General features: G+C 35.9%; 1 protein-coding gene across 15 annotated transcripts in view; it reads right to left on the reverse strand.

The window, feature by feature from the left end:
- HDAC9 (histone deacetylase 9) overlaps positions 1–14,732 on the reverse strand; it is a 970,134-nt gene that overhangs the window by 534,356 nt on the left and 421,046 nt on the right. For 12 of the 15 annotated variants that reach the window (XM_077122309.1, XM_077122321.1, XM_077122307.1 and 9 more), the window contains one exon: positions 2,133–2,195. In XM_077122309.1, the coding sequence (XP_076978424.1) occupies positions 2,133–2,195 (63 nt within the window). Of the gene's footprint in view, positions 1–2,132; positions 2,215–2,431; positions 2,772–3,393; positions 3,483–14,732 lie in introns of those variants that run through there. The other 3 variants (XM_077122316.1, XM_077122314.1, XM_077122330.1) reach the window with 3 other exon arrangements.

A 14,732-nucleotide genomic window follows, 5' to 3' on the forward strand; every position in this document is an offset into this window, starting at 1 on the left:
CAATTAACTAAAAGGAGAAATTCTACTGAAGAGTTCACAAGCATTATCTCTACATTCCCCACACTCTCTGCAGTGGTTCTGAAAGTTTACAGCAGGACAAAAAAATCCCAATGGCCAAACCATTCCCCATACCGATTAAATCAGAAATTCTGAGTGGAACCCAGGGGTCAGTTTTGTAAAACGCTCCTAGCAACTCCAAGTTTGAAAACCACTAACATACAGGAGGTACAAATCAAGACTTGGTAAATTAACTGAAGGACATATTAAGCAAAATCAAATGCTTCATGACAACATAGGTGTTATGCAATTGTTTTATTTTTTATGGTTTATAAAGAAATACAACTTGGAGTTTCCTATTTATAACAGATTTGGGAGTTGATAGCAACATGCATCATTTTTCATTTAGTAGCTCAGGCTTAAATGTTGGCTCCTTTAGAAATGAAAATGGTGTGGACTTCTTAAAAATGTCCTCTCTTCCTTTGTATAAAAATCAATCTCAGGTGAACCAGAGTAAACATGTGCATGCAATAATCAAAGACGCTGAAGAAAAGTGAAGCTTGCAAACACCTGTTGCAGGCCGGGGTATCCACAGGCAGCTGCTTGGAACCCACAGCTAAGTTTCTAGCATTTGAAAGAATTAAACCTGTAGCACAGAGGCATGGGCTAAAGGAATCAAATGTATTAGTAAAGAGATATCTGAAATAGTTATTTTAAAATAGTTTGCCTATATTTTTAAAATGAAATTCTAAGTTAAACAAGCAGTTCCACCAGACGTGCCTGCTGACCCCTCCTCTTGTCTGCTTCACAGCCACAAAGATAATAAATTGTAGTGAAATTCTGACAAGTTTCCTTTTGTTAAGCAGACAGTGTTAAGATAATTCCAGTCACTTAGGTGTAAATACCCCAAATTGTACAAACTTGATATTTTATTCTGATGCCATAAAAGGATTAGGTTAACAGAAAGGTCTTTAAAATCTTAACTGACATAAGTTTAAAGAAAACTTGCTTCCAATACAGATCAACAGATGGGAAAGAGTATCAACACCACAAAAGATGTAATGCCAACCTGTGAAATATTGCTTTCACATCTCTCTAGACTAAGTAAATGCTGCTTTATGTTACATTCTTATCAGGGAAGTACAGGTAATAACCAATAATTAGGATTAAGCCTACATGGGAACTTAGAAAATCTGAGAGAGAACTTAAAGCCATTTTACATTAAAGCAATCAAAAGAGGACAGAAACAAAAAGTCCCAAAAGCTTTATGAACTGGGTATAGGAAATAAATATGAAAAGCAATAACTGTAAGTACTATTCCTTGAGAGTGTGCTCTTTTAACATCTACAAATTGATAAAGCTGACCAGCTTCATTTCCCATCAGTACAGCACTTTTAGAGCACAGGAACATACACAGAGAAACCAGAAATTAGATTCTGTTACTGTTATTCTATAAAATGTTGCACCTGCTTTTCACACATTTATGTGTGTGTGGTATGCTTTCACATCTGCCTGACAATGCTAGACTACTCCAAATATTTCTGAAGAAAATTAAAACAAGCATCTACTAATAATAATTTGATTTCATCATAAACAGCTTCATTTGGAGCTGCTGAAAAAATCCACATTATGGAAAGAATAACTACCTTCACAACTCTGCAGCAGACACATTTCAGAAGGTAGTTCTATAAATAGATGTGCTTTTGTATGTACAAGGTAAATACAAAATCCTCAGGCTGGCCAAGCCTGAAATTTAAACTGAAGCCCCAATATGAGCTTACCTGCTTTTTAAAGTCCCAGTAGAATATGCTTATAATCAGCACAGATCTCCCTTTTCTAGTTGCATAGTAAGGCAGAACCCTTCAAACATTTTACTTATCTCAGTCTCATCTTTCATCAGAAGGAATAGTTTGCAATTTCATTCAGAAGCAGCTGTCTCTAAACAGACTCTGAATATGCAGGGAACCGGTAATGGAAGGAGTCTAAGTTAAACCTTACAGACACACAAGAAAATAGCAACATCAACAGGGAAACAGCAGCAATTTCTTCAGAGAGGTGCTTTTTCTTTGCTGTTTTTCGGAAGCCAGTCCCCCCTTTCAAACATAAACCACCTCGATTATGGAAGAGGATCTTACCTGAGCTGATCATACTGTGCATTCTTTGCTGAGCCAAGAGCTGCTCTCGTCCAGCCACGCCATCTGAGGAAAAACACGAGTCACTCTCGTAAATTGTCTGCAGCATATTCCAATCACTCTCACTTCAGCTACATGAAAGATTCATCACTGCTCAGTTGGAGGCCCCAGGAGCTACCCTTGGTGGGGCTCCCTCTCCCCTAGGAGAAGCAGCAGAGGATCAACTTCGACCACGACTTCCTTTCTGTTAAGATGGACATACACTTTTAAAAAGACCTGGACACTTGGGCTGCATGACCAACCTGTGTGCAAAGCAGAAGGGCCACCGTGGATGCCACAGCTCTCTGGAGTTTAGGTGATCCCGGAAACTAAACGCAGGTGGGAAGTAAAAATGTACCTCGGAGTTGTCTCTTTGTCAGAATAAGTAGAAAAATATTAACTCAACCCACAAGAAAAAAAGAAATCAATTAAACCTGGCTTATGGTTCTTCAGACTGCTAGGGTTTTGTTGCAAGAACCCTCAGTCCTGCAAGTGGCTACAGCCTAGTGCCCTCCTCCTAAGGGTTTGTGCCTCTCTCTTCCTCCTTCCTTGGTCTCTCGGCTCAAGTTGGCTAAAGCGAGTGATAATTCATTTGCATATGAATCAACAACAGCCTGGCCCACAGGCACAGAAATAGAACAATGGTCGGCCTGAGCCAAAAATAGGTCAAGCATGGCCGAGTGATTGGAGCCTGCATTAATGCATTTAAAAATACCCCAGCAAACCCAGCTGTCCAGCCTCTATCTTTCAAACCATAATTCTCTATTGCAGGGCCTAAAAAGCAATTAACTCTTTCCTCCCTCCAAGCTTGCTGTACACACTGTGCTTACTTACTGGCAAAGAGCTTCCGAAGAAAGGAAAGTGAGAAAAAATTAAGAATCAATAATTCTAAGAGGGCAAATGCACATACATTTAATTTTATTTTATTTTTGTAGTATGTGTTTTTAGAAGAAAGAAAGAGTGAGAGAAGTGCAGAGTTCTCCATTGGTTTTAAAATAATACTGGAAGCTTTTGCTCATAATGTGGTTTCTGCCTCACCCACGCACAGCAATCCTGGTGTTCTATTTTTGTTGCCTGTTTCTCTGGCTACACTGCAGTTGGCTGTAGCACTAGAAGCTTTTCTGCCTTCTAGTTTCAGGACTGACAGGAGATTTAGTAGAGGTAGTTTCGGAAAACAAGCACACCCCAGAATAAAATGTTTATGAAAGACTAGCTTGATTTTTACCATTTATGTAAGGCGACTGTCCATTTCAGAAATTCAATTGTGATCTTAGTATCATCTATCAATATTATTATATCCAACTGCTGCTATGCCTAAATTAAAAAAAAAGAAATTTAAAGTAAGACATGGCTTAGACCTGAACACTTGACCCTCTATTTCAGCCTCGGGCTAAGTTCAGTTTACCTGCAAAAGGAAAAGAAATATTGGTGCTTTCCTACAGGTGGAAGCAGAATGACTTAATATATACACCTGTGGATCATTAAATACAGTCAGTGTCCAACTAAGAATGTTCTGCCTTCATCTCTGCATTGGTTGTCTGGAATACATTCCTCACCTCTCTATATAAATAACATCTATAATATTGGATGCATTTCCAGACCAGTCCCTATAGTGGCATTCATCTATAAAGTAAACAAAGTACTTTACTATAAAGTAAAGAACAACAACATATAGTACTAAACGTTCTATAGTCTCTGGGATACATTTATAATGTCATTTCTCTATGATAAATCCTTCATTCCACACTAGGATGATAGCACCTAATCACTCCGAAGAGCAAAAACAAAAGTGGTAATCCTCTAGTCATGGGAACTTCTCTCCCTTTTCTAAACAAGATCACCAAGGAAAATGTAATTCCATAGGCATCAGTAGAACAGGAAAGGGAAGAGAATAAGATTGTTTCAAGGTCCCTGGCACAATTAGGTGGAGGAGAGATCTTGGTCAACCCAAAGTTTGAGGCAAGGGAAAGGAAATGAGGGGCAAAGAGGCAAGGGTCCCAGCACAGTTATCTGGAGGAGGAGAGACCTTGGTCAGCCTCAGAGTGTGGGAAAGCAAAAGAGAACAAGGGCATAGGGATTTGGGGTAGAAAGGAAGAAACATGGTAAGCTATTATTTAGACAACCCACTGCTGAAGAAGATGGCACTGAATTCCTTTTCTTCATATATTAACTTCTGTTGAATACCCTACTTTCTGTGAAATTGTATTTGGACAAATAAGTTACAAGATATAAAAAAAGAAGTTATTCCAAACTGCATTTGACTTAAGGTAAATAAAGAAATCTTAAGTTTCTCTCAATGGAAAAAGCCACGTGATTCCACATGATATTACAAGTAAACTTTAAAGAAATTTGCATGCAAAATTCAAGAGACTGAAATACTGAGGTCTGACAATTTACCTAGGAGGTGATGTATTTATGAAGTAAGCAACTATAACACTTGAGACCTTGGAGGAAATTAAGTGATTGTCTACAGCTGTGTTCAAACTGTGTCCCTTAGGATGCCAGGGTACCTGTGAGTGGCCTCACTGTTTCCTCTGGAAGATGTTCTCCCACCAACCATAAGAGCCCCATATTTATCTGTTTACCCTTGGGGACATGGGTAAGATGCCTATGAATGACTTCTTATATTAAAAAATAATAAATATTAAAATCCACACATCTAGTCCAAACAAGTTCCCTATGCTACAAATAAGGAAACCGAAGAGGCTTCCTTGAGGTCACAAAGGTTACAAAAGCCATCACTAAGGAAGTAAGGACCAAAGAAACCTGCTTAGAGTAATCATCTCCAAATGAGTAGGTCTAGATTATGTTTTTGAGAACCACCATCTTGTCCCTTACTAAAATGATGCAACTGAGAATATGGGATAGCCAGAATAAAATTTAATATGATCTATGATACAAAATGGAACCATTGTTGAGAGAGGAAAGTTCATGTTGTTTCCACAATTAAAAATAAAAAGAGTAATTAAAGAAACAATGACAGTTAAATGTAAAACATGATCCTGGACTATTTAATGATGGAGGAGAGGGGGCCTACAGGACATTATTGGAGCATGGAGAAATTGGATCATACTGTGAGAAAAGAAATAAAACAAAATGGAGTTACTATGGTTAAGAGATTTAAAATAGAGTGTGGAGGCCATTTAGGAGGCTACCCTTATGCATGTCTCAGCCAGGTATCATAAAGTGCCAAGGTATGCAAAATAAAAAGCAACAACATCCTGAGGACACTTCAATATCATGAAGCAAATGCAAGATAAAGAAATCAGTAAACTATCTATCTTGGAGGACATTTGAAAGAGTCCCAAGTATCCACTGTACCAGTCTGAAAGTGTTATGTACCCCAGAAAAGCCAGGTTTTAATCCTGATTCAATCTTGTAAAGGCAGCTGTTTCTTTTAATTCTGATTCAACACTGTAGGTTGGAAGCTTCTGATTAGATTATCTCTACGGAGATGTGACATACCCAATTGTGGGTGTGACCTTTTGATTAGATGGCAATATGACTCCACCTATTCCAGGTGGGTCTTGATTAATTTACTGGCATCTTTTAGAAAAGGAGACATTTTGGAGAGATAGAGAAACATCAGAAGTCTCAGAGCCAACAGAGAGAGTAGATGTATACACTTGGAAAACAGTTACTGCAGAGAACAGAGACACAGATGTTTAGATAACGTTTAGGGCCCAGCAGACATCACCATGAGATGTTAAGCAAGTCAGAACCTGGAGAGAGCCAAGGGAACCCAGGAGATGAAAACCGTCCTGGAGAAACAAAGTGAGGCACCCGCAAAGGAGCAGAGGCTGAAAGTAATGGAGCCCAGGAACAAGGGACTGGCAGATGCCAGCCACGTGACTACCAGCTGACAGAGGTGTTCCTGACCCATCAGTCTTCCTTGAATTAAGGTCTTTCCCTGGATGCCTTAGTTTGGACAATTTTATAGGCTTAAAACTGTAAACTTGTAACTTATTAAATTCTTCTTTTTGAAAGCCATTCCAGTTCTGGTATATTGCATTCCAGCAGATTACAAACTAACACACTCACCAATCATAATTCTTTACAATCAACTTATGTAATCTTCTTCTTTTTCTTTAAAAACCCTTCCTTAGAGGATTCAAGATGGGACAAGTTTGGGTTGCTGCCTGAAACTGTGCTCCCCAAATGATAATTCTAAGACTCCAAATAAATGTTTTTTTTTCCTTTTGCCTTGCAGCTTAATTTGTTATTTCTTGGTCAACAAGTATAAGCTTTATACCACTGTTAAAATTTACTGAACTTGGTAACTGTACTTACGTTGGTTACATAAGTAAATATTCTCATTCTCAGGAAATGTACATGGAAGCATTCAAAAAGCATGCTGTATACAATGTACCCTACTTAGAAAATAATGATATAGATAGATGAGAGAGAGAGAAAGAGAGAGAGAGAGAATCAGAACTAATGTCTGATTTTTTCATAGTGTTTTTTTGACAAAACACACAAAAATAGGGATAAACATTTAAGAGTGATAACAAAATCAGAATCTTTTGCTGGTTCAAGTTTAAAATATAGCCCCAAGCATCAGTTTACAAAAAGATTATCCAAACTAAAAAAAAAAAAAAAAAAAAGTCCAGTAGAATAACTAAATATCATATTCTACAGAGGTTCCAGTAAAGGGCATTCCACATAAAATGGTATAAATATTGTGTGTTCATTTTGACCAAGTTATTTAACTTGAGGCTTATTTAAATTTCATCCCTACATTCTTTCAGCATTTTTTCCATTAGCAATCTCCTCTTTCACTTAACTCTTGATAATGAAAAATTAGTTCAGAGTAAAAAGACATTAGACACATCATAAAATAGATCCTACTTGTCTTTGGGAAGAAAAATAAGCATCATTAAAAAAAACAAACACCAAATATATTGATTGCCACAGTTTCATTATCCAAGAGCTTAAATATTAAGAATGTTGAGTTAGTTCTTCTCACGACATCTCAATAACATTGGTAAAGAAATATTAGGTATTTATAAAACCAATTTTACTCACTTAAAAAATAAAAATATTATATTTTCTATTACAGGAACCATAGCAAGCTAAAACAAACATCAGTGAAGAATAGAAGGGCAGTTTTTAAAATATCAAGTTAATGAATTTTCATTAAATTTAATAAGTTTTTTAAATGGATCTAAATATTGTATCATATATTCACACAAGTCAGTGAAAAATGAGAAAACAATAAGGCAAAAAATAATAAAACAAAGAACATCAAAAACAACAACAAACCAAGTACTAAATTTAATAGAAAATCGAGTGGGGACAAAATCCTAAGGCAAAATGTCATTCAAAAGTTATTCTGATGAAACTTAACCCCACAAAAGACAGGTCAAGTCTACTTAAAATTTAGGCCTAAGAGTCACCCCCAAGAGAGTTTCTTTTGTTGCTCAGATGTGGTCTCTCTCTCCAGCCAACAGAACAAGCAAACTCACCACCCTCCTCCTGTCCATGTGGGTCATGACTCCCAGGGGGGTGAACCTTCCTGGCAACATGGGACAGAAATCCTAGAACGAGCTGAGACTCAGCATCAAGGGATTGTGAAAAACCCTAGAATGAGCTGACTCAGCATCAAGGGATTGAAGAAACCTTCTAGACCAAAAGGCAGGAAGAGTGAAATGAGACAAAGTATCAATGGCTGAGAGATTCCAAACAAGAGTGGAGAGGTTATCCTGGAGGTTATTCTTACACATTAAGTAGATATCACCTTGTTATTCAAGATGTAATGGAGAGGCTGGAGGAAACTGCCTGAAAACATAGAGCTGTGCTCCAGTAGCCATGTTGCTTGAGGATGATTGTATAATGATATAGCTTTCACAGTGTGACTGTGTGATTGAGAAAACCTTGCATCTGATGCTCCTTTTATCTACCTTGTCAACAGATGAGTAGAACATATGGAATAAAAATAAATAATAGGGGGAACAAATGTTAAAATAAATTTAGTTTGAAATGCTAGCGGTCAATGAAAGCGAGGGGTAAGGGGTATGGTATGTATAATATTTTTTTCCTGTTTTCGTTTATTTCTTTTTCTATTGTCTTTTTATTTCTTTTTCTGAATTGATGCAAAAGTTCTAAGAAATGATGAATATGCAACTAAGTGATGATATTGTGAATTACTGATTATATATGTTAATATTTTTGTTTAAAATTTTTTTTAATTAATAAACGAATTAAAAAAAAAAGTTATTCTGCTAACACCATCCTCCATAAGCATCATCCATTACTATGACATTTCCATCATTCCGTACAGGAACCCTGAAGTGATGGTAGCCCAACATTGTGAATATAATTTACAGCACTGGAATATAAATCCAAATGTGATTTAAAGGGAAATGTTAGATTATATAAGATGGCAACAGAATAATTAAAAAAAAAAAATCAAGGAACTACACTACATAAACAGTGAACTCTAAGTTAGAGCATGGACTGTAGTTAATAGTACAATTATAAAAATGTGCTGTTATCAATTGTATCAAATGTCTAACACCAATGCAAAGTGTTAATAATGACGGCGGCATATGAGAATCCTGTATTTTATGCATGATTGTTCTGTAAACCCACAAAAACCTCTCCAATAAAGAAAAAAATGAAAAAGAAAAAAGTTATTCTGCTAATTCAAATTTTTATGTAATTATATGGAAAACACATGGCCCTAAATGTTTCTAAAAATAACCTCAGACCTTACTACTATCAGGTTCACAATTACTTCTTCCCAAATCTTAGTTGATAACCAAAAACGCCACTGGAGAGAAGCAAGGAAGACAGAGTAAGTATCCTGAATTATTCTACCAAAATAATAAATCCTCTGTTCTGTAATCAAGCAGCAGCTTTTCATGCAGTTCCAAATCCTATGATTCTGAAAAATTAGATTTAAAACTTGCTTTTCTCAAAGACTAAATTGTGCTTTACAGAAGTGCTATAAATTACTGGCCAAAACATAACTGGCGCTCTACTATCCCATTGCCTCCTCTCTCAACCCACTTTCTCAAATTACTGTCTCAGCAATAAAATGATAAACATTTGCCTGCAGTTGTCCAAGTCAACAGACTTGCTTTCTTAGACCCAAGGAACAGGATGGAGAGGAAAATGTCAATGCAACTTTAATTTTTTTAAATTAAATGGCTTATTTATCTTAGTTCATATCTTTTGGAAGAGCAGGGTCAATTCTCATTCAGACTGGATCCTTACTGACAAGCGAATCCTCCACACTGAAATGGCCTAATTGGTTAATAAATGACCTCTAATTGAGGAAATGTTGCTGGGCCCATCACAAGGAAAGAGTTTGAGAAACCATATCTGCAGTGAAATTCCAGGGACACTGATTTACATGAAGAAAAAAACAACAACAACAAATTTCTGGAATTTTGGCCTTGCTTTGATTGAAAATTATTTCTTCCCTAAATCTTCCCTTCAAATGGGATGTGCTGATGTCTGATTTATTCCAGTTTTAGAGGACTACAGAGCGTCAGTGACACCTGTGGAACTTGCTGGAAGTGCAAATTATCTGGCCCCACCCCAGAACTATTAATTCTGAATCTCTCGGGAGGAATCTGCATTTTTTTTTTCAACTTTAGAGGAATCTGCATCTTCACAAGTCTTCCAAGTGATTCTGATGCATATACAGTTTGAGAACCTCTGGATTAGGTCATCTTTTTCAAAGCAGTAATTAGATGTCTAAAAATATAAATGGATGAATTATCATTTTTGGTGCAATTCTAAATCAGTCAGTATTATTAGAGAACAAATTTTTTTTAATGGAAATAATGAAACTAAGTAAGAGACTAAAAGAACAAGGACACTAATATTCAAGTTAGGAAAAGACTGATGACAATTGCCCAGAAAAGGATCTTCTAGCTCACAAGCACGAACAGCATTGCACACTCAAGGAGAAAGGCATGTGCACACGTTTTAGCCACTAAACATGGCTTTAAGTTCTATTTCTCTAATTCTTGCCAGTTACACATCAGTCCTTCTAGCAGAGCCCAGAGCAGCCAGCTCAGCAGAGCAGAACACATGGTTGTGCAATTAAAGGGACAAGTAATGGTCTTTTGATAGAATAAAGTTGTTTGCTTCTTCCATGTACATCAGTCATACATATATTGAACATCAACACAGGCTAATTGCTGAGGATATAAGCGTATACAAAACAGAGTGATACGGCCTCTGCTTTCAGGGACTATTTTGTTTGGGGAGAGATACAGTCAAAAGCATAGGCAATTCTTACACAATTTAATAAGAACTCTGTAACTCTAGATTTATTTTAATCTTAACTTGATTTTAATTTTTAACCATGAATTCAAAATAATGAGCCTTGCACGGCTGTTATGAGGATTACAGGGAATTATGCTGTACCTAGCAAATAGACATTCAATAAATGGAAGCAAGTATTACTACTATTACTAAAACTAATAACAAAAATTAAAATATTCTTCTCTGTGTCTTTAATTCACAATTATTAAAATGCTTGAAAATTGTAACTCATCTATTTTTCCAAGAAACTGTGTGAATTCTAAAGATTTTTTTTAACATTTAATTTCTTATCCACAATTATAGAAGCTTCACTCAAATACTTAAAAGGAGTCTATTTTGCTTCTTGTTGTATCATTAGAGCTTAGAATAATGTCTGACAAAAAGTATGCTGCTCAATAAATACTTGCACAATGAACAAATGATCCATTCTCCAGAAAATCATGTTAGGTGACTGCTTATCTGGAGCAAGTCACTAATATAAAATTCAACAGCTAATATTTCATTATCATTCATTTTATCATAGTTTATTACAATTAAAATCTCAATTATTACCTTCAAATCAATAACAAATTACAATTGAAAAAAAGCTAAGTGCATGACTGAAGAAAGAATCTTTGTTGAAATGAAGTGCAATTTAATTGCACCCTCACATTTTGCATCCCCTTGCTTTCTTGATGTTTACACAACATAGAATAAGCAGTAAGAAAGATCAGGAATCAGACTGAGGCAGAAATGGTCCTACATGGATTCCTTAATATATCATTGCGCTGGTTTGAATCTGTTATGTATCCCAGAAAAGTCTACGTTCATTTATCCAATCTTATTGTTACAGACCTATTGTAGGGTGGAAACTTTTGATTAGGTTATTTCCATGGAGATGTGACCCTGCCTATTCAAGGTGGATCTTACTCCACTTATGGAGTCCTTTAAGTGGGAGACATTTTTGGAGAAAAGCTCAAATGCTTGAATAAAGAAAACGCCCCAGCAGAAGACAGAAGGACCCACAGTTGCTGAGAGCCATTTTGGAAACCAACCCAGGAGAGACGGGCCAGCAGACGTTCCATGTGCCTTCTCATGAAACTGAGAGACCCTGGATACAATCGGCCTTTCTCGAGTGAAGGTATCCTCTTGTTGATACCTTAATTTGGACATTTTCATGGCCTTAGAACTGTAAATTTATAACCTTATAATCCCTTTGTAAAAGCCAATGCACTTCTGGTATATTACATTCCAGCAGCTTTAGAAAACCAAAACAATCATCAACATCTAGTACAATTTGAATGAACAAAGTATTAAAATAGCTTTCTTGTGAGGTGTCTTAAATACATTGGCACTAAGAAATAAATATAAAAACTTCATTTGCTCCACTTTACAGTAATGGAACTAGTAACACTGCATTGATGGCGTAGCTTCTAGAAAAGTCTCGTTATCACTTGCATTGGCTAGTGTCCACATGTTATATTTTTAATTGGTGAATCCCACTGGGGATTCTGAAAGGAATATATTATAGCTTCAGACTCTATATTCCCTCACTTAAGAAAGTTAAAACAATATTATTTCCACTTGGTATATACAGTACTTCTCTAGCTCTCAAAATAATATTTCAAATAAGAATCTAAGAAAACTAACACCATTTGTTCATACGTTTTTTTGCACATGTATAGCATATGCCTGAATGCATCTATGTACTTCAACCATAAATCTTTGCTTTTTCTTTAAATGGCATGTAATGAATAGTACACACTAATATTGAAACATTGTTTTCTCTTTGTAACATCTACTTTTGAATATAAATCAACATTGACCAAATTATTCTATGTTTACTAAACTATATATGTACAAGGTATTCATGAGACTAGACTCTCATTAAAGTAATCTGCTTCAAGATAAAACACTATTTTTGGTTATAGGATATGCTGGTTTGAAATGATGTATGTACCCTAGAAAAGCCATGTTTTAATCCTAATCCCATTTTGTAAAGGTAGCCATTTCTTCTAATCCCTATCTAGCAAACTAGAACATAGGGTTATGAAAATAAAAATCCTGGAACTTTGTATGAATCAAATATCAAATTTTATATTATTCTAAAAAATAGGTTGTCTTCTTGTGTAGCCTCTACAAAATAGGATCTATTGTATTTAATATTTATTGACTTGGAAATAAATAGGATTCTGATCACCAAAAAGTAAACCAGTCATGTGTAGCTCTGCATAAATACTGCATTTGAAAGCTGGGATAGGAATTATTTTTCCCATGCTGATAAAAGTATAGCAGACATTGGAAAATCAACCCAGAGCTTTTCATGTCATTTCTTGCTACCCAGATCAAGTTGTTATTCACCATTCCAAACCATGACCTCTCACCAAGTTAAATCAAGAGAATGTTAGAACGCTTGCTTCTGAAAATAACATTTTTTAATGTCGTAGTTAAATTCTGACTTCATAGTGTGATCTTGCTGGGTGCCAACTACCAAGTTTAATAAATAGCAACCATTGAAAACATGTGTTCGTTATTTTCTGACTGATTAGAAATATTTATAGCATTGGAATATAAATACAGAACACATTTGCAATTGGCCATATCACTAAGTGTACCATACATCCCATGGGTTGGGAATCTTTCCTATCTCAGGAGTCTTATTTCAGTGCCAAGAACAGAGATGCACAGTGTCTAAGGCCACTGGTGTTCTGAGCTCAACCTAGCTTAGGAATCTAGGCTTTTATTTTCTTTTTCAAACTTCATGCAAGATATGATTTCTTAATATTACCCATACACGCCCTCATCCTTCTGTTTTACACATGTTCTTGTGGCTTAGATGCTCTTTCACCCTTTTTCGTTTGGGAAAGTTTTTCATTTTATCAGTAATATCCTTCTTAGCCTCTTATGATTTTTTTTGTCTCAAAATTACTATAAAAGGCTTTCTTTTAGGTTATGCTTGGCTGGTAGATATTGTTCTAGGCCTCATTTTCATCCTTTCCATCCTTTATTTTAGATATGGCCCTATTATTCAGCATATTTCAGGATTTTTTTTTTTGCCTTCATCAGATATGAAAGTCTTTTGCAACTTGTAGGTTCGTGGAAAGGATATAGAGCCCATACTGGTTCATCATTTTCTTGGAAACTAAATTTGTGATCCTTTTAATCCTTTGAAAAATAACCCAAAAGTTACCTCCTTGGCAAAGCCATCCTGATCTTCCCAGTCAGGAATGACAAGAACACTCTGTCCTTACTTCTGTCATAACATAAACCACAGGGCATGGTAGCAATTTGGTTTCATATCAATTCCCCACTTTAGACCTCAGCAAATCAAGAACAGAAAGCTGTCATTAATCTAGAAGCCTATTCCAAATTGCCAAGCCGGCAATAAGTATTCAACGCATATTGGTTGATTGGATATATGTTAAATTGCATAAATGTGCATGATACATTTGACAGTCATACACTTACATGCATTGTTATTTTCACAAATAAATGATAGGCAAACAGTTTCTACCATCTTGTGCATCATACCTTCCCATCCACACCTACCACCCTTCCCCAAATCTCATTCCTGGAATTGACGTTCCTCTCTCAGAAGAGCTTACTTCCCACACCTAACCCCATTACCACTCCAGTCAGATACTTTTGAAGATTATATTATATGCAATAATTTTTGCAGGACAGTATTGTCACTATACATGTTTCATTTAATTAATATTAAACATGGGGATAATATATTATGATTTCTTTTCCTAGAATTAAGCACACAAAAAATACAAGTCCAAGAGTCCAAAGAATGTACTTAAAACATTTCCATTTCTACACTGAAGCTGTATTTCTTGAAAAGGAATTTTGGAAATTTTAGCAATTGTACCTATGCTCTTCAATCTCTCCTGGCTCTGTCTAATGATCAAATTGGTTCATCATTCCTCTACAGGATGTGTAGACAATGGCTCTTCTGGCAAAATTAAAGCTCTGTAAAAAGTAGTTCAACCTTATATTCTCATGGACTTGAAGGGTTTCTTTTTCAGCTCACAAGAGATCCTACCTAGTTTAAGCCCTTTGAAGAAGGGAGTTTATATTCACATATTTTCTATATCACAGAGATATATTCTCGAAACCATGGAAGTTCCAGCTATAATTAACATCTGATGCCATGGCATCTCTTTTATATTTTATATGAAGGCTACCTACATAATATGCTAAATAAACAACACTTTAACTGGGCATACTGAATTACATCTGTGTTTGCCATTTAATTGCAACCTAGGAATATCTTCAATGCACAATGCATTTTCCCCCAGC

This window comes from Tamandua tetradactyla, chromosome 1 (genome assembly GCF_023851605.1).
Source record: "Tamandua tetradactyla isolate mTamTet1 chromosome 1, mTamTet1.pri, whole genome shotgun sequence".
NCBI classification, from domain to species: Eukaryota; Metazoa; Chordata; class Mammalia; order Pilosa; family Myrmecophagidae; genus Tamandua; species Tamandua tetradactyla.